Genomic DNA, 17,559 nt, shown 5'->3' with positions numbered 1-17,559 from the left:
GAATTTGACAAGTGAGGGTAGCTAATTTGGGGACAAATTAGACAAATTAGCTACTCCAAAGACACAGAGAAACTACATATGTCCCTTGCAGAATTGCTTGTATCCAAGCAAAACTTCAACAAAACCAGAGTGGTTCTGCAAACTTTTGACAGTATCTCATCCGATATACGCTTAGGCAGAAACTTTCTAATCTATGTTCACGAGAATATCACTGTGCAATCTAACATTGCCTAAAGTGTTTGCTTCCACTTTAAATAAATGTCAGTTGCTGTAAATACAGTACTTTGCAGATAAGCTGTGCAGAGCTTTTAACATTGACCTGTTTTTTGATATTAACCGGCACATAATAAATGCTTTTGGGAGGTTATTTTCTCTTGTCAGGGTCACTGTGACTTACATTACAAAATATAAAAAAATACTGAAAAAAACACACAATCTCCTTGGTAACAGTGTTTTTCCTTCCCTTTTGCTGTATGTTAGCAAATTAAAAAATAGTATTACTCCTATATAACGCAACCATATAACGTTGATGTTTAATTCTTTATTGATTGATGTAAAGTCAGCACATCCAGAACAAGAAGATCAACATAGAAAAGTACTTACAGTGTTAACATTTTGGAAGAAACAGAGTAAACTAAGACAAATTGGTACAGATACTGCAAAAATTATTCTTTGCATCAGTTTATTGCTTTGTATCAATTTATTATAAAGAATTCAAGGGGTATCCATAGCTGATATTCTAAGTGTTTTTCTCTTATACATGAAACTTGGTTTTTGCTTTTCAAAAGCAAACCAAATCAACTTTTAATCTTCTCTTAGAAATCGGGCCACTGTTATGCTGTGCTGTACAGTCAAGCTGTAAAACTTGTCAATGTCCAGTGCAATTCTCACTGATGTTAGAACTGGGACTTAGTGCAACATTAAGGTCAATGTTACTTGTATGTCCCATAAGAATGCTTCATAACACAATGCTTTTAAAATGCTTTGGGGAAGAAGTCATCACAGTTTTTAGGGTTACTTTTTTTTTTTTTTCTTTTTTCCTGCTCACAGACTGATCTGCAATGAAAGGGTGGTAGGGATCTGTGCTTGTAGGCTCTCAATGTCAGGGTTGGAGCTGCAGCTGCTGCTGACCACCCTCATATTTCCCCTGCAGGATGTATATTTGTGATGTGGGGTGTGTTTTCTGGAATCTTTCACCGTTGAACTATTGTACTGTCAAGTAGGATTTTCTCACAGTGATGCAATATATATTTCCACTCAATTAGATTTTATAATTTAAAATGCCTGCCCTTATGTAGAAGTACAGAAAGACTCATTTATTGTGCCAAGACAGTTTTTTCATACACTTCAAATTTGTACTGGATGCCATTCTCTTCCTGGACTTCAGCAGGAACACCTGGGTATCTAGAGAAAGGGAAAGAGAAAAAGCAAATGACAAAAAGTAGATAATAATATAATTGCAAGTCACCACTAATTTATCCAATTAATCGGAATAGAGAGTTGTCTGGTCAAAAGGAGATGAAAATTAATCCTTACCACACATACGTGTATATTAGCTACAAACTATTTTTGGGAAACATGTCACATGTGATTCATGCTACTATCAGCAACTTGTACGTACATCTTTTTAAACTGAGGAAGTAGACATGCAAAACAAACAAGACAAATAAAAAACAAATAAAATTTTGATTGGAGCCTCCCATATTACTTAAAATGTTGGTAAAGGCAGAGGTGACATAGACAGTTTTGTATTTTTTTGTTTGCTTTTGTCTAGATGGTCTAGAGGGAATGCTATGGTAAAGGCTTTCTACAGGTCTATGAGAGCTTCTTAAAGCCGGTGATTGTTACCTGCTACAAAGTGTTCCCCTCTATTCCAAAGTTACTAAAACAATTTTTATTAATAGATACTCTTAAATCTCTTCCATTCCCTGTGACAGAGTATGAGTAATGTTGACATTGAGGGAGAAAGAAATTTTAAATTGTATTTGCTGGGTCAGCCTCTGTTAGGCTTCCATTTCAGTAGGCGAATTATCTGCTACTTCATAATTAATGTTTTAAGACCAAATTCTGATTTCAATTCATCGACCAAAACTAATATATACCTAGGAAACAACCAAGAGAAAGAGGAAAGAACTTTGGGTCAGAGATAATTATATTACACTAGACTAGGATATTACACATCACAGAGCACTTCAGAATATGTTAAAGTTGAGAAAGGTGACTCACGCTCCCCACTCACTTTGCCTCTCCTGCATCCTTCTGTGCTGCCCCCACCTATTCTCTGCCAACTCAGTGCAAATCCACTCCTGTGCCCTGGGCTGTGAGCAGAGAACCTGACTTGCCATTCATTCTGTCTGCTGCTGGCCTGTCATTAGCTGGAAACAAAAATGGGAGCAGCAAGATGAAGAAGGGTTCCTGTCCTTGTGTTGCTTTTGGAGGCATCTATTTGTACTTTTGGTACCTCCCCACTGCCTGTTGGATGTGATCTTGTTTGAAAGAACATAAAAGCATGACTAGAATGTGACAAGGATAACATATAAGAAACTGTAGTGAATGGCAGAAACTTAGCTGCTTAACACTAACAGCATACTGAGAGATACAAAGCTTAGTAAATATTTAAGTAATTCTACAGTGAGAGAGAATAAGTAATCTGCTTTTCAAGCATCTTCAAACTGAGAAATGCAATCCTTTATTGTAAAGGTTATGGGAGGCTGAAGAATCAAAAAAATTCAAAAATTCTGTCTGTTCTGAGTGTGGTATAAATTCCAAGATCTATGTAAAATACAACTTTTAATACAACTAAAATACAACAAAGAAAAATACAGTGAAAAGCACCCCTAACTTAAAACAGAACATGGCTTCAGTAGGATCCTTACACATGCAGAATAAGTAATTATTAAGTCTCCCTTCTGATACCTACTCTGTGAGAAGTTTGTAGACATTGTAGTCAATTTCTGGAAAAAACGTGTCACTTTCAAATTCATGCAAAATTCTTGTCACAAACAATCGATGATTAATTGGCTTCTCCATTGCTGCCTTTAAAAGCAAAGAAAAAAATAATTAAAATTCCATTGCTCCATGTAAAACAGCTAAACTATTCATGAAGTATTATTCTTGTTTAATGACATTTTTAATAATCTTGTGTTAAAGCACTATTTGAAGTAAGACAATATCAAATATACATTCTCATTTGAAATGCTATTTTCTTTAACAATTATTTGAATTCTTATTGTCTGCTCCAGACATCACCACAGCAGCATGCAAAACAAACAAAAAGATGAGGCTTAGGGAGAGATTCTACTTATATTTTGCACACTAAAATTATGTTATCTAGAACTGAAACTAATCTACTGTTTGTATACAAGGTTTAACCAAAGCACTGAAAACTGAACTCTAGATCTCCTCCTCATCATCGTGTTCCAGTTCCACTTGCTAAGTGGCAGCAAGACCTGGTCTCAGAGCTCTGGGCTCTGAAAAAAATAGTTAAATTAATTAAATTAATTAATTAAGAAAAAGTTATGAGAAGTCCTGTGAGAAGAAAGAAGCAGTATGGCCTTGTCTCAACAAGCAAAGTGTGTGTATTATATGTCCTTGAAAGACAGTAAATTTCCATTGGTGAGAAGAGGCCTGCACATGACAGTGAGTTTTTACATTTTGTTAATGTTGCTAAGGATTCATAGGCTACTTCTAGTCTGCATAAGTCTGAAATCCCAGTGATCAAGTTATATATCAATTTAACATCCAGGTTTGATCTCTGGATTATGGCAAAGTGGTAGTATGTTTTGAAAGTCTTGTAACAGCACCAGAGAATTTTCAGGTTCCTCGAATGAAAAAGATTGTAAAGACAACTGTAAAGTGAGCTCCTCCCTAACAAATGCACACAAACTCTTGAGTTCAAAAAGCTATCCTGGTGTCTGAGTACAACAAATTTGTTGAAATGCTTACAGCTGTTTCCCTGTTTCCCTTCATGGCAATCAGTAATGCTTTGTTAGAAGTGATTCACCATGCAGCATGCTATTAGGTACAACTTTGACAAGTGCAGGAACCAAGTAATTGCAAATTTTATCCAATAAAATTAATCAGTAGTGTTACCAAAAAGCTCATTTCTAGGAAAGCAGCTCTATTACTACAGAATACCTTAAAATGAAAGGGGTAAGTCACAGCATACCAATACCCACCAGCACTGAACTGATGTACAACTAGTTTGTAAACAAATACAATTTACTTTTTATCTATGGGCAGGCCACAGAAGGAGAAGCATCACGTGGAATGATCAAAGAGTAAGTTGCTTCACAAAATTAAAAACACCACCTTGTAAAACGAGATACTTTTCTTTTGCAGCAGGTGGATAAATCCATTTCCTACTCAGCTTAATGGGAATTTTTCCAGTGCTTCAGCAAGAACTCTCTACCAGCAAGACAGGTCAGGGAAGAAAGTGACAAGTGCCTGGCCACAGCTGCTGGACGGGCAGCTGAACTTAGCCCAACGGGGACCAGAGAGCGGCCTCTGTTGCAGACGAAGGGTAACACAGGTTGAGTGGATCAAACAGCTGTGCAACTCTCTGCCCCTGAATCAACAGAAAACACCACTTTGCCACACTGGATCTCAAAGACATTCTTGGTATGACTTGCATTTATTTTGCTTTCCCACCACAATCCACTAAATTGTCCTAGGATGGTATTTGTACCTGTACTAGCTTCTCTGGGGAGTTCTCTTGTGAGAGTGTTTGCTCTCCTCACAGGCTCACCCGCCAATGTAGCAGCTACAGAACCGTTTAAGGTATTACAGTTTAATGAAATAAGGAAAGCAAAGTTGATTTTGCCTCATTTTAGAGCACAGTCTATTAAAGCCATAGCTGCTGATCTGTTCCTTCAGAAACACCACAGCCATTCCTCAGAGATGACTTCCCAAAAGAAAGGGAGGACAGGAGAGCTGGTGTTGGGACTGGTCCTCTTGTCCCAGGCAAGTCACCCCCGTACGTGAGCCAGAGTCCTTTATTACTCACATAAGCCTTTATATCCCTGTGAAAAGATTTTAGCATACCCTTGTCATTTTGCTCTTTTCTAGGCAACCGTCAATAGACCTGACTCTGAATCATACATCAAGAAGTAGATGACCCAGGAATTATTTTCCCCATAATTTCCAGCCTTATTGGACAGGCAGCCATACAAGATTAGTCTCTGTCTGCACTTAAAGAACTACTACCTTGAATTAGTTGTCCTTGTAGAACACAGGTTAAAACAACCCTAAAGCTCCACAACAAATAGCTGCACATTACGAGCAGTTTTACAAAAGTACTATATAGAAAATTAATCTTTTATAGATTTTATCACCAAACTGCTGCACACTGGAGGGCATAGCGACCAATTGCTGCAGAAGGGACGAATTAAATCCAGTCATTCAAAGATTTGCTGGTTTTAGAAGGACACATGCACATCGCTTCTTCCTTCCCATCGTCGACTGATTACATAAAGTAGATAAAATAGGGAAAGTAACTATGTGAAGCACTTATTTTTCAAGTGTCTTTCTGCTTCTAGACAACATTGCCAATCCAAGCAAAATGCCAGAACAACACAAAAGAGAAAATTTCAAAGGAAACGTTCTGTCCACCTGCATTCTGTTTTCTGACTCTTCATATGCATATTGCAAGCTGCATTTCTGAAGCCACGAGACCAGTAATATACACATCATGTATGAAAAAAAAAATCTCACAGCTAAAGAGCTCCTGAAATTCTAGGTCCCACCTAGGTAAAACTTAAACCTTCTCTGTTGGAAGGGTAGCTGTGATAATCACGATAAGGTTATTCACCATGAAGCACCTTCAAAAACGCTTCCTCCCCATGGACTGCAATTCTGTCTCATACATTAACCATTTTTAAATTTTTCTCCCCAGAGGAATGTCAAATTCGGTGTTAGTTCAGAACAACAACCAAACAAAGAACGATAGGAACATTACACCTTTCCTTCCAGTGTTAAAAACTTTAGTTTGAAGAGTGCACTGGAAAGGCTGGATGTGTCTCTCTTAAGTCTGTGAAAGCATAAAGATGCTAAACTGAAGAAAGTTCTTCAACTTTTACAAGAAATTATTAATTAATCTACTAGTCCATTGCTAACATTGTGGCTCTGTTTCTTCTGATTTTATTTGCAACAAGGTAAGAGAAAGAAGCATGGACTAGAGGCATAACTACATTAGTTATGGATGTATTTTTAGAAAACAGATTTCTATAGAAGGATAGTCCCATCAGCTGTAATGCTTTAACCTTGTCACATTTATATAGAAGAGATGTTAGGGAATTGCTTTATGATGGCTGTATTCTGTTCTCAAAAGACACCTGAAGGTCAAAGGAATAGAGTTAAACTGTCTTTCCATTGCTGTTGTTTTGTTTGTAGAAATACACGTGGGAAAATTATTCTGTAAGGAAGTATTTAGTGGCACTACAGGGACAAAGTTACACTTGCTTACATGCTGGGAAGACAGCAGTCTTCTCTGGAAAGACAACTGCCCAGGACTCACGTCTGCATATTAAAGTAAGATTATCATGAGTTTGGTGGGACAGGGAAAGAAAATACAGCCGGTACAACCAGTCTCCTTCCTTGAAATGTACCGACATTGTCATGGCCAATTGCTGCCTAAGCGGTTCTCTCCATAGGCCAGAAGAACTCTGCCTATCATCCAGCCTGAACCCCTCCATAACACAGTTCAGTGTATATCTAGAATTTAGTTTCCATGCAAAGACCTGATGTTGGGATGTTGCCCTTTATTTGTGGCTTAGTTTTACTTTGCACGAGGTAATATTACTAGCTGCTGAGAGTTTTAATAGGATTAAGCCATACTGATTAGTCTGAAACAGAAATAACAAAGCAGCCAATGCAGTACTGTGCTTTCTGCACTGATTCCTCGCAAAGCAGAAAATGCTTCAGGCCTTTAGCATGACGCCCTCCACGTCAATGGCTTCACACAGCTCAGGTGAGCCTGCTCTTTGCAGCATGTTCTTGTAGGAAACAACAACACACTGCACTGCAACATGCAAGAAGGGCACAGCACCTTACCGCAGAAAAATGGGCTACCCGTGTAGCTCCTTCCTAAGTGGTTCTCAGTCCTTGGTCACATCTCTGACTGAACGCAATTCTTCGAAAAAAACGATGGTAACGCACCTGTTAGTCTCTACTTCAGGAGGTAGGCAGTTTAAAATCACTTTGTCTTATGTGCAGGGAAGAGATTTCTTTTATGGTCTGTAGGAAATTCAGACATACTAAAATTTAATCCTTAAAATGCGTTATCTTAGTATACATGTACTAGTTAGCAAAGTTTGGGCAGGCTTGAAAAAAATCACAGCAGAACTAGTGACTCAAATTACTAAGAAGTGATCTTTATGGTACAACAAAGATTTGAAGCTTAGCAAATGTGGCATCCACAACCCACTCAGGGCACGCAGAACCCAGTGAAGCGTATATGCTTAGTCAAGAAACTCTGTTTAAGAGGGTAATTAATCATCTGCAAGAGACCTGCTGCACTAAATATGAATAGCAACTTCATAATTCAATAATTTTGAAGAATGAAAGAGGGTAGATTACCAAACCCAATATGTCAAATACTAATACATAGGAAGACACCTGAGCATGAATATTAGATAACATTTTCCCTCAGAGATTACTGGAAATTTAATTTTCCAGCTCAAGCCTCTTTGTTGAATAATTTCCCCAAACACGATTTATCAGTGGCATCTATTTTCTGTTATGCCCAGCCTAGGTATTAACTCAACATCAAAAATAACAAAACTTATGAAAGGAGAACTTTTTGTTCTGTTATGAAATTACAAGTTCTCCAAATTTAATACATGAATACAATTCTGTACTTCAGCAATATGACCTTGAGTGTCATTGTTTGCTTCCGAGGCACTGAGAAAGCAACAAGCTGAGTAGGAACATATAAATTAGAAGAGACAATTTTAAATGTTTGAGATGCTGTAGAAAAAAATGTTTTATCAAGGTGAAAACCTGTTTGACATATAGCCTGTTTTAGTGTCACTGAAGAGGCCTTGGTTATGAGGACCTGAGTCATACATTTTTTATTTTTTTAAAGTTTTGTTGCTAGCTTTTCCCACTGCTGGGTTCATTCTTTGGAGGTTGTGTTTGGCTATTTTTACAAAATAGGTTTTACATTAAACACTCCAAAAACATTGTATCGTAAGACCATTTCATCCACACAAGTAGATGTGTTTTCTGTTTTTGTTTTTCTTTTTTTTTTTTTAAATAAAAGCACTGTTTAATATTTGAGGATATGCTGGACTTATAGTTCCTATTCCTAGTAAAATCTCAATGTTGTTCTAAATCAATTCAAAATACCCAGTTTAATCCAACTAAAAAAGACTGATCTAATTTAAAATGAGCAGACATCCTTAGGACCTCCAAGCAGCACTATTTTTCAGAGTCAAAGCCAAGTCCTGAACCTCTCAATTAAGAGACAATTGAAGAGACAGTGCTTCCACACAGAGTGCATCCACACTGGTGTCTCAGCTCGGAACAGAAATGTGGTTTTGAAATCGATCTTCCAATTGTCTGTCCTTTTGTTGCACCAAGGAGCAATCTTGGTGTGTATGAACTACATTTCTTGGGGCTGAAACCAAGTCAAGAAGTCTGCTTAAGGAACTTATCTGATATGCTCCAACTGCTAATAGGAACTCAAGGGACAATGAGTGAATCACCACCACAAGTTGTCCGGCACACAAGCACTCATTGAGCCAGCAGCAGGCTCTCAAAACATCAAGTGCTCACGCAAAACCATGGAGTGCCTCTCATGCCATAAAATGACTTTGTAATTGCTATGACCTGCTAGCCCTCACCGGGCTGCTGTGCTGCTCCTTCTCGTCCATGCAATCAATAGCAGCACCAACACCTTCTGGAACTCGGAAGACCCAGCTTGGCATCAAGCTGAGAGCCGAGGTAATTAAACTTGTAAACCCATGCTGTGAGAAATCCAAAAGCTTCCTTGGAGGCAGCATTACACTTTATGGCCGTTCCGGGAGGTTACAAATCTTATGAGGTGATCAGTGTTAAGACGCACTTAAGAAGATGAAGGCTGTCCTTAGCAAGGCCTGGCACAACAAACAGCCACATCAAAAGCTTATCCCTGTGGACGCTTTGAAGCAGAAGGAGGCTTTTCAACCAGTCTCTTCAGTGGACCATGGAAGCTGTTTTTAATCCCTTCTATTTTCACTTCCTAATGCCAACACTACTCATCTGTCCCTGCTGCCACCAAAATGCAGAGGACAACAAGTTCCAGAAGAGACAGTTTCCCACAGTAAGCAGCTGAACAGAGTAGCATGAGAACATGGGATGGCCACCACATTCAGAGCTTACCTTCTGTTCTTCACAGGACTTGAGGCAGAAACAAGCTTATGTCAGTACCCCTTTGACCCTGGAGAAACCTGTGTCCTTGAGAACACAGGGAGAGTGGGCAAGAGGGCCACAAGCCACAGGCAGCTGCACTGCATCCTGTAAATGTTCAGAAACAAGCAGGATGTTTTCCCTCTGTAGTCCTGAGGAAGCAGCTGCAGAAGCAGCAGCGGCGCCTTGCCTCTGTCCCACTCCTTGCACCTCTATTGCTGAGGTCAGCAGGCCAAACTGGAGAGCGTCGAGCACTTCTGTGTGCCTGTGCTGGGCAAAGCAGCACAGCAGGCACCAGCAGGTCAGAGAGACAGGCTGGAAACCTGTGTCCCTTCCACACCCACGCAGCTGGGAACTTGGTCCACCCCAGCACAGCTCTGTAGCTGCAGATATGCCAGGCTTGTGCAACAAGGGTACACTGAGCTCACCATTCTCTCCTGTAGTGATCCTGGCAGGAAGACCACTGTAGACTGAGGAGTTTGTGATCCATCTACGTGGATTTGAGGCTGCACAGCTTGGGGTCCCCAGCATCTAAAGGGATTTAACATTACCTACACTATTCCGTCTTTCTTTAAAGGGTTAGCTCTGATAAAACGGTGTTTTAAATGTCAGGTTAGAGTCTGAGTGCCTTTCTCAATGGGGTCATCATGGACTGGCTCCTCCTGATGCAAAACACCTCTTTGCTGCTCTGTTGCAGAGCTGTATTCAAATGCAAAAGAGGATTTATTCAGCAGGCACCAGTGTTACTTCCGAATGAGCAGGAGCAGAAGCAACCCAGGTAAGGACTGGAAAAAGGACCTGATGGTGGTTGGGATGATCATTTGCACGAGAAACGTGGAAATTCAAGTATGGGGCTTTCTAGAGCAGAGTGCTCTTGTCATCAAGGTTTGTCCTCATAAAAATCTACCTATTTTGAAAGATCTGAACTTTGGGCTAAAAGCCCCAAACTGCTACAAGCAGAAATGCCATATGCCCTCAGCACTACCTGCTTCAAACCACTCCTGTTGCACTTCCTAGCTGAAGTACTTACAGTCACTTTCTCCATCACGGACTGCTACTTACTGAACACAAGCAGACTTAAATCTTTGAGACATTCAAAGCAGTAAGATCAAAATAATGCTTTAAAAACAAGTACCTACAATTACTAAATAAAATGATTCACTTCAGTTACCAATCGGTGTTTTTACTTCCCACGCTTCTCTACATGATAGAATGGAAATATTCCAGCAATCCATTGTGCATCTTCAATACAAGCACTTAAATACTACCTGCTGTTTCAGTAGAAGTGCATGGTTTCCATCAAACCCTCTCAAATAAGGTCACAAAGATAGTTTGGATGCAGGAATCTGCATAAAACTTCAGATTTCTCCCTAATGAATTACAAATTCTTTTGAAACATCCTGAGTAGACACTCGAAGGAGGGAAAACAGCAGAAATTTTAAACCACACTCCTTATGCTGATCAGCACAGCAATATGTTGAAAAAGTAGTCCTGATCAAAACTGCCTATTTATAATAAAACTAATGGTTAGTAATGGTATCAAAAATGGCATTGTTTTCTATCATCCAGACACTAGAAAAACAGTTAAATTAAAAGCCGACAACACAGAATTTCCTCTATGAACAAGCAAAAATTATCGTTTTTTACAGCACTAGATGAATAAGTGGCTAATGTACAGAAGGTGTAAATGCTTCTGCTCACATTATGCATCAGGCAGAATTACATAAAGAAGCCAAATCCGGTCTCTTGCTCATGATGGGCAATTATGCCCAATATGAAGAGAATCTATCTCCAGAAATAAACTTTCCACTTATTACCAGGAAGCAGGCATTTTAATGGTTGAGAGTGAAGGACAATTTATTGCTATATAATACTTGATTATAGACTGAGTGCATTTGGATATCAAAGGCATGGTGGGCTTCACCACATATGAAACTGACTATAAGACACAGATAAATGAATAGGTAGAGCAGCAACAGTCTTTTGCAGGCTATTTGCATATGCATGATATTTTTTTGTATAACTGTAATTACGAATTCTTTTTTCTTTTTTTTTTTTTTTCCAAAATGTCTATTCCCTAAGACGCGGAGAAGAGATTCACAAAGGGCACAAACTGGAAGAAAGGCAAGAAATACTCAAACATGTATTTTCTCACCCTACATACAAAAAAATATTAACAACCTAACTTGCTACCAGGAGCACAATGGCACTTTCATCACACACCTGAAGTCCAAGTGCCAGACAAGAAGTGGAGTACATTTCCTGCATACCTGAAATGACCACAGGATGATTTTCCTTTATTGTAAACATAAAAAGGTTGCTTTACAACTCCTACTTGACACCTTTTTTTCTTTTAAAAAAAAAAAATCAGAATAAAGAATGCTTCTCCTGACTGATGTGAAAGGAACTAAAGGAACTAGGGTTGATGTACATTATCTTTTCTGTGGTACTGTTTGATGATAAGTGCAATTTATATGAGAAACAAACGAAAGAAATCACCTGAGAATTAAATGGCAGACCGTACACTGTGCAGGGGCTCAAAGGATGGCTTCAGGGACATGGATGTAGGCATGGAAAGAAGGCTAAATTTTGTGTGTGTGTAAGAAAAAAAATGAGAGGAAAAGTTTTGGGGAACAGAGAAACATAGCTGAGGAAATACAGGACAAGAAGAAGGTAGGTTTTACTTTAGACTTTGTTGCACCATCTAATACCTTAATTAAGGAGAGAAGGAACTTTGCTTTTGTAGGAAAACAGGGCTGTTTATACAGGGCTTTGAGAAAAGAATACAGTGGCACACATTGTCTTTTTGGAACATAAACAGACACCAAGAGAAACCTGGGGAGTGGGAACAGACAGAGACAGCCGGTTGCTGGAAGGGAAAAGAGTCAGTTTCACGTTTTATCTTAACTAATCTTATTTCTAACGTTATTACATGCCAGGTCTATTTAAATACTCTTTTCTTATTTGTACACCTGTATATAATGTAGTACTTTAGCTTAAACCACTGTACTGGTTTTCTTTGTTCTTACATCCTCTGCAGAGCCAGTCTACTATGACAGTAAAATAAACAAAACAGTATGGGTCTTGGCATAAAAACCTAGCAATTTAAATAGTTAAGAAAAGCTCTCAAAAGCACAATGCCTGTATGACATTGCAAGAGCAACAGTTGCTACTTGGACAGGTATTTTAAACTTCTGAGTTGAATCTTACTTTTTAAGACTTGCTCTGCTGGAGTCACTGGAGTTTGCTAGGTCACCTAGAGTTAAAAAAAAAGACTCACGCCTGTACTTTGTAAAGTGGAAATAACTTCTTTCTCCCATCACAGAAAACTGATAATTTAAGAGTACTATAAATGTACCTTATAAACCGAAGTGCCTCCAATGATCCACACCATGTCTACTTTACTCTTTAATTCCGGAGAATCCAGAAGAGCTAAGGCATCATCCAGACTTTTGGAAAGATAATGTGCTCCTTCTGGGGTTTCCCTAGGAAAACCAAAGTTTTATTAAGGGACCATTTGTCACAATAATCAAAACAATCACGGCATACAGTGTATTTCACTGAATTTACAAGTGACTAAATGTTTCTCAGTAGTTCTTTATTTTGAAATGTCTGTTACTGCTAAGCTGATAGAATTCTCAGCTCACTGCAGGATTGCTTAACAAATCAAAATTTAATCCTAACTGTGACTTAAGAGGCACTATAAATTATAGACCTGAATTTTTTTATCAAGTTTTAAAAAAAGCATAACTGAGGAATGTAGATATCCATATATTAAAATATAGATTTTTACTGGAATTCTAGAATTAATATTCTAGTTAGGAATTAATATTCCACTCAGCAAAACAAGTCAAAAAGTCCTTATCCCCTCCCCCCCAACCTCTCCTTTCAGCCCCAAACTCACTAACAACTTCCAAAGCAATAAACCATTACAAGTGGACACATTTTTATTTAAGAATATTTCGATTGTGGGTGTTGTACTCAGAAAGACAGCTCTGAAAAAGGACAGGTTCATATACATTAAATGTTAGTAATAATAAACTTAAAAGAGATGATTGAATTCACCAATCTAACTAGGTACTAGAGAAATATAACTAAAAAAATGAGTCCAAAAGAATACTGGAAAGTGTCAGATGGTTTGTATGTAGAGCTAGGACTACTATTTATTATGTAAAGTAGTAATAATTGTTTTGTGAAATGATTAAGAAAACAAATAAAAATATTAAAGAAATTAAAGGTAGTGATATCACTCAGAGCCAATAGCAGAGGTGCTTCCTAACCAGATATAGAACACGTTACATTGAGAATTACTTTATGAGGTACTGCTATACATATCTTTAAGCACAGCTTTGTTAAGTTTTACAGGCTTATTATTCATCATACATACTTGAGCTCCCTGCTGAGCACTATATTAACTCTGTCTTTTAAAGGACGATGCTTCTCAGGAATGGAGAACCAGGTTTTTTTACCCATTATCAGTGCATTCTGTTTACCTGAGTAAGAGAGAAAGCATTTATTTAAATGGTGCTTTTGCTCTGTACTAAATTTGTTTAGTTGCTTAGTGACATCTGCTGGACTTTCCCTCCCCCTTCCGAAATCAATTTCAGCAGTTAACAAAAGTACATGCTCATGCCCCAATTCTGAAATGAGTCACAGGCACAAAAGAACAGGTTTGTGGCCTCAAAGCGTTGGCAGGCAGTTGACACCAATGTAATCTCATTCACACTGTAAACTTGCAAAATTGAAATTAAAAAAACAAAACAACAATAAAACACAACAACAACAAAGAAAAACACAAAAGGCATGTCACTGTCCATTACATAAACATGAGCTCTGCTAGTTATGACACCACATTCATCTCCATGTGTGGGACCAACTCACAATGTCAGAGTTCTCAAAGAATGAATAAACATTTTTGGTCTCTTTTTAAATGCAAAAGTGGCATTCAGAACTTGACTTGGTGTTTGCATGTTCCAGCATTCCAATTATTTGATCAGAAATAGTTACCAGGTTTGAGAGGTATTAAGAAAAAAAGCAGCCAGGTAAAAGGACAACTTTTGGGAGAAGAACCAGACAAATTAAATTTAAAGCAGGTGTCCAACAGATACTCAATCACACCCTAAAACTCACCCTTCAGTATTATTTCTGACCAAACACAAGATGCATAGCCCAATTATCTCTCACACACATCCTCTTGAGCAGAGGGCTATCAGAACTTCCCTTCATTACTGGCAAGTGGTGTTGTCAGAGAAATAAACGTGGTGGTTGAGACTCACAAAAGGCAGGAGGAAGCTTATTACTGTGCTACAAAGCAGGAGGGATTCTGTTGAAAAGAAAAGAGCATTTTCACACAGCTACTTTCTCTGCTTCTTGGCACACCAGAGAACTGATGTTCTGGCTGTCCATGTGCCATGCCTAAACACACTTGTCCTGCAGATAAGCTGCATGAACAAAGAGATGTACAGCACTGTCAAATTTATTTATTTATTTTTTTTTTTGTAGCAGAGACCACTAGCAGGAAACACAAAAGTTCTGAAAAGGATGGTTTTCCTCACAGAGATTCTCAGAGGGACACCCAAGGGGTCAGAACAAATATTTACCTAGATCAATATCTAATTTACAGTAGTCATCAGTGCAGGCACACAAGCAGACTAAAAGCAAGATCAGGTGATACTTCCCTATGGTTTACTTCCCCTTTTGAAAAATCAGTGACTGGTCACTTTTTTGAGCTAAAGGTGGTAGCCTTGCTGTAAAGATTTATGGAAGCATCATCCATCACAAGGTCTGTTGACAAAGAAACCTAACTGCCTGACATTTAAGATCATAGCTTATCAAAAGACTTGCAAGCAGGATGAAGCATTTTTTTTAATTGTATTTAAAATATCTTTTTTGTTTGTTTGTTTTTGGTAATGGGTTATTTGTGCCAGGTAAGGTGGAAACTAGATAAATAAAAAGACTTATGTTCGTGGAAATATGTCACCATATGTCATGGGCACATGTTAGGCTTCCCAGAAGTTTTGTGAACATGTACATTTTGCTGTATGGTATTTTTTATAGCAGCGTGGGAAAAAGAAAAAAAAAGAACAAACACAGGAGAGTGACCCTATTGACTAACAGAAGCAGCAAAAAAACAGAAGGTAAGCCTGTTGTCTGTCATAGCCCCGATCCCACCAGCTGCAGAGAGCTCACATGGCTCGGAGAGGTCCCAACCTTCCTCTCCCAATTCCTCCTTCCTGCTCCTACTGCATACCTTGCACTGGCAGCTCCTGCAGACGCCCAACCAGTACGTACCCTGGTTGGTCTGCTGGGTTATAGAATTGAAATGGCTCAAACAAAATTCAAACCAACACTAAAGACATGTGAGAGGGGAGCAGGAATAATGCAGCAAGGCTTCACTCTCCTCCAGCAGAAAAGCAGACAGAACAAGCTGGCTGTTTCCAGCCCCTGCATTCCCGTACCCACGGGCTGGTGCTGATTTCCACAACCTTTTTGACCTTTCAGTAACTGGCTTTCTTTCACCAAATCATCTGTGATATTACCTTGCTGCAAAGGTCTCATTGGGCCCAAACATTATTGCTACACATTACCAGCACAGATACATATTACTCTGTGCAGACATACAGTATATTGCTGCAATATTGGTGCTGCATATTGACAGTACACTTCGGGTTTTCTGGCATGCTGGGATGGCTTCAGCACCCAGACAAACAAGCAAAATTAATGTCACAAGGGTCAGAGTGGTGTAATGAATGGCCAAGGCTGAACTACACAGCAAACAAGCCAGATAAGCTATCACAGCCTGGAAAAAGATAATAAATAAAAATTAAAAAGCCTGCTAATATTCAGCACATAATAACTTTGCCATTTTGTACTTGTTCAGGGGTAGAGCTGTAGGCAGAACTTTGTTGTCTACCCTGTTGGGGTAGCAGGACTTTGATTGTATTTATTGGATTTGGATTCATCTCCAGTTTCCCCGCTTAGCTGAAACAACCTGGCATTTTTTATGAAGGGGTAAAGTACTTTTGGGTAAAAAAATATAATCTTCTTTTGTCTTCTTTATATCAAAACACAAATTGGTTCTGTTGAAGCATAAGACATACGAACAAGAGAGTGTGCTAGGTAATTCCCCGCCTGCTTTTATTGTGAAACATGGATGATGGTGAGGCGTGGGAGGGTGTGGAAGGGCAGGCTGCTTGCAGAAGCTTAACTTTTGAGGTGGCTGAAGCGAAATTACCTGTTCTCTGTGACCGACACCACAGGAACCTAACAACAGGGTGCCCGCGGCACCTCGGCACACGTTACCTTTCACGTGGGACGTGGTGGTCATCCGCTGGAAGTACTTGTACTCGTTCCTGACGAGAGAAGGGGCAGAGGGTTACAAGGATTTAGGATTAAATTGCGTTTCTGTCCCTGGCAGCGGCTGCGGGGCAGCGCCGGGGGGGCGTGAGGGAGCCGAGGGGCAGGGAGCGGGCCGGGCTCGGCGCCATGTCCGGAGCGGGACCTTTGGCCCCGGCCCTGCCTGTGAGGGGCCGCTCTGGGCCGGGACCCCATGGGGACCCCCCCAGGACCCCCCCAGCCCGGACCCACGGGGAAACCAGCAACACGCCGTGCCTTTTTCCCGCCTCCCACCTGAACTACAACTCCCAGCGCGCATCGCGCGGCCTCGCAACCCACACCGGCCGGCACCGCGCCGCGGGGCACGCTGGGACTTGTAGTCCCGTCCCCCCCCCCCGTCGTCCCCCTCCACCTCATCACCCCGCAGCGCCGCTCCCCCCCGTACCTCAGCGGCGGCCAGGGCAGCGTGCCGTCCTTGCCGATGCCCATGTTCTGGCACACGGCCACGATGGAGTTGAGCGAGCGCACCATGCCCTCACACCGACACCGCCACACACAGACACCGCCACTCACGGGGGCGGGCCCGGGGCGGGCGCTCTGAGGGCGCCGCATCCGGGGGGGGGCGGTGCGGCCGGGACCCGGGCCCAGGCTGAAGCTGAGGCCGAGGCCGTGTCCCCGTCCCCGGTGCCGTGGCCATGCCCCGGGGGCGGCGGCAGGACCGTGGAGGCGGCCGGGGGGGCGGTGGTGGCCGCCAGCCGGTGCTCAGCCGCTTCTTCGGGCCGGCGGCCAGCGGCGCGGAGCCGGTGCGGGGCGGCGGGGGGCTGGGGGCTGGGGGCG

At 40.6% G+C, this 17,559-nt stretch overlaps 2 protein-coding genes across 5 annotated transcripts in view; one reads left to right on the top strand and one right to left on the bottom strand.

The window, feature by feature from the left end:
* Positions 1 to 521: 521 nt before the first annotated feature.
* DHFR (dihydrofolate reductase) lies at positions 522 to 17,338 on the bottom strand. Of its 3 annotated transcripts, none has more exons than XM_068666216.1 (6): positions 17,168 to 17,330; positions 16,690 to 16,739; positions 13,775 to 13,880; positions 12,746 to 12,872; positions 2,921 to 3,036; positions 522 to 1,404 (listed from the first exon to the last, which is right to left on the bottom strand). In XM_068666216.1, the coding sequence occupies exons 1-6, from the start codon at positions 17,251 to 17,253 to the stop codon at positions 1,317 to 1,319; spliced, it is 573 nt and encodes a 190-aa protein (XP_068522317.1). In that variant the 5' UTR covers positions 17,254 to 17,330; the 3' UTR covers positions 522 to 1,316. The 3 variants fall into 3 exon arrangements, 2 of the variants coding, with proteins under 2 accessions (XP_068522317.1, XP_068522318.1); XR_011091059.1 differs by lacking the exon at positions 522 to 1,404 and adding an exon at positions 7,051 to 7,129 and having other exon boundaries at positions 17,168 to 17,338; XM_068666217.1 differs by lacking the exons at positions 522 to 1,404; positions 2,921 to 3,036 and adding an exon at positions 8,227 to 12,643 and having other exon boundaries at positions 17,168 to 17,337.
* MSH3 (mutS homolog 3) overlaps positions 17,317 to 17,559 on the top strand; it is a 113,704-nt gene continuing 113,461 nt past the window's right edge. Inside the window, exon 1 of one of the 2 annotated variants that reach the window (XM_068666212.1) lies at positions 17,317 to 17,525. In XM_068666212.1, the coding sequence (XP_068522313.1) occupies positions 17,418 to 17,525 (108 nt within the window). In that variant the 5' untranslated portion in view covers positions 17,317 to 17,417. The remainder of the gene's footprint in view (positions 17,526 to 17,559) is intronic. The other variant, XM_068666211.1, reaches the window with a different exon arrangement.

Source organism: Anas acuta, chromosome Z, assembly GCF_963932015.1.
Source record: "Anas acuta chromosome Z, bAnaAcu1.1, whole genome shotgun sequence".
NCBI classification, from domain to species: Eukaryota; Metazoa; Chordata; class Aves; order Anseriformes; family Anatidae; genus Anas; species Anas acuta.
This window is presented reverse-complemented; position numbering and strand designations above follow the sequence as displayed.

What these genes read in the sequence shown, in the direction of transcription:
- DHFR (XM_068666216.1), bottom strand. Translation starts at nt 17,253, where the DNA reads ATGGTGCGCTCGCTCAACTCCATCGTGGCCGTGTGCCAGAACATGGGC. An exon ending in GAGGCACTTCGGTTTATAAG is followed by an intron (nt 3,037 to 12,745) that starts GTACATTTATAG and finishes TTGCTTTTAAAG; the next exon opens with GCAGCAATGGAGAAGCCAAT. An exon ending in GTCTACAAACTTCTCACAGA is followed by an intron (nt 1,405 to 2,920) that starts GTAGGTATCAGA and finishes CCCTTTCTCTAG; the next exon opens with ATACCCAGGTGTTCCTGCTG.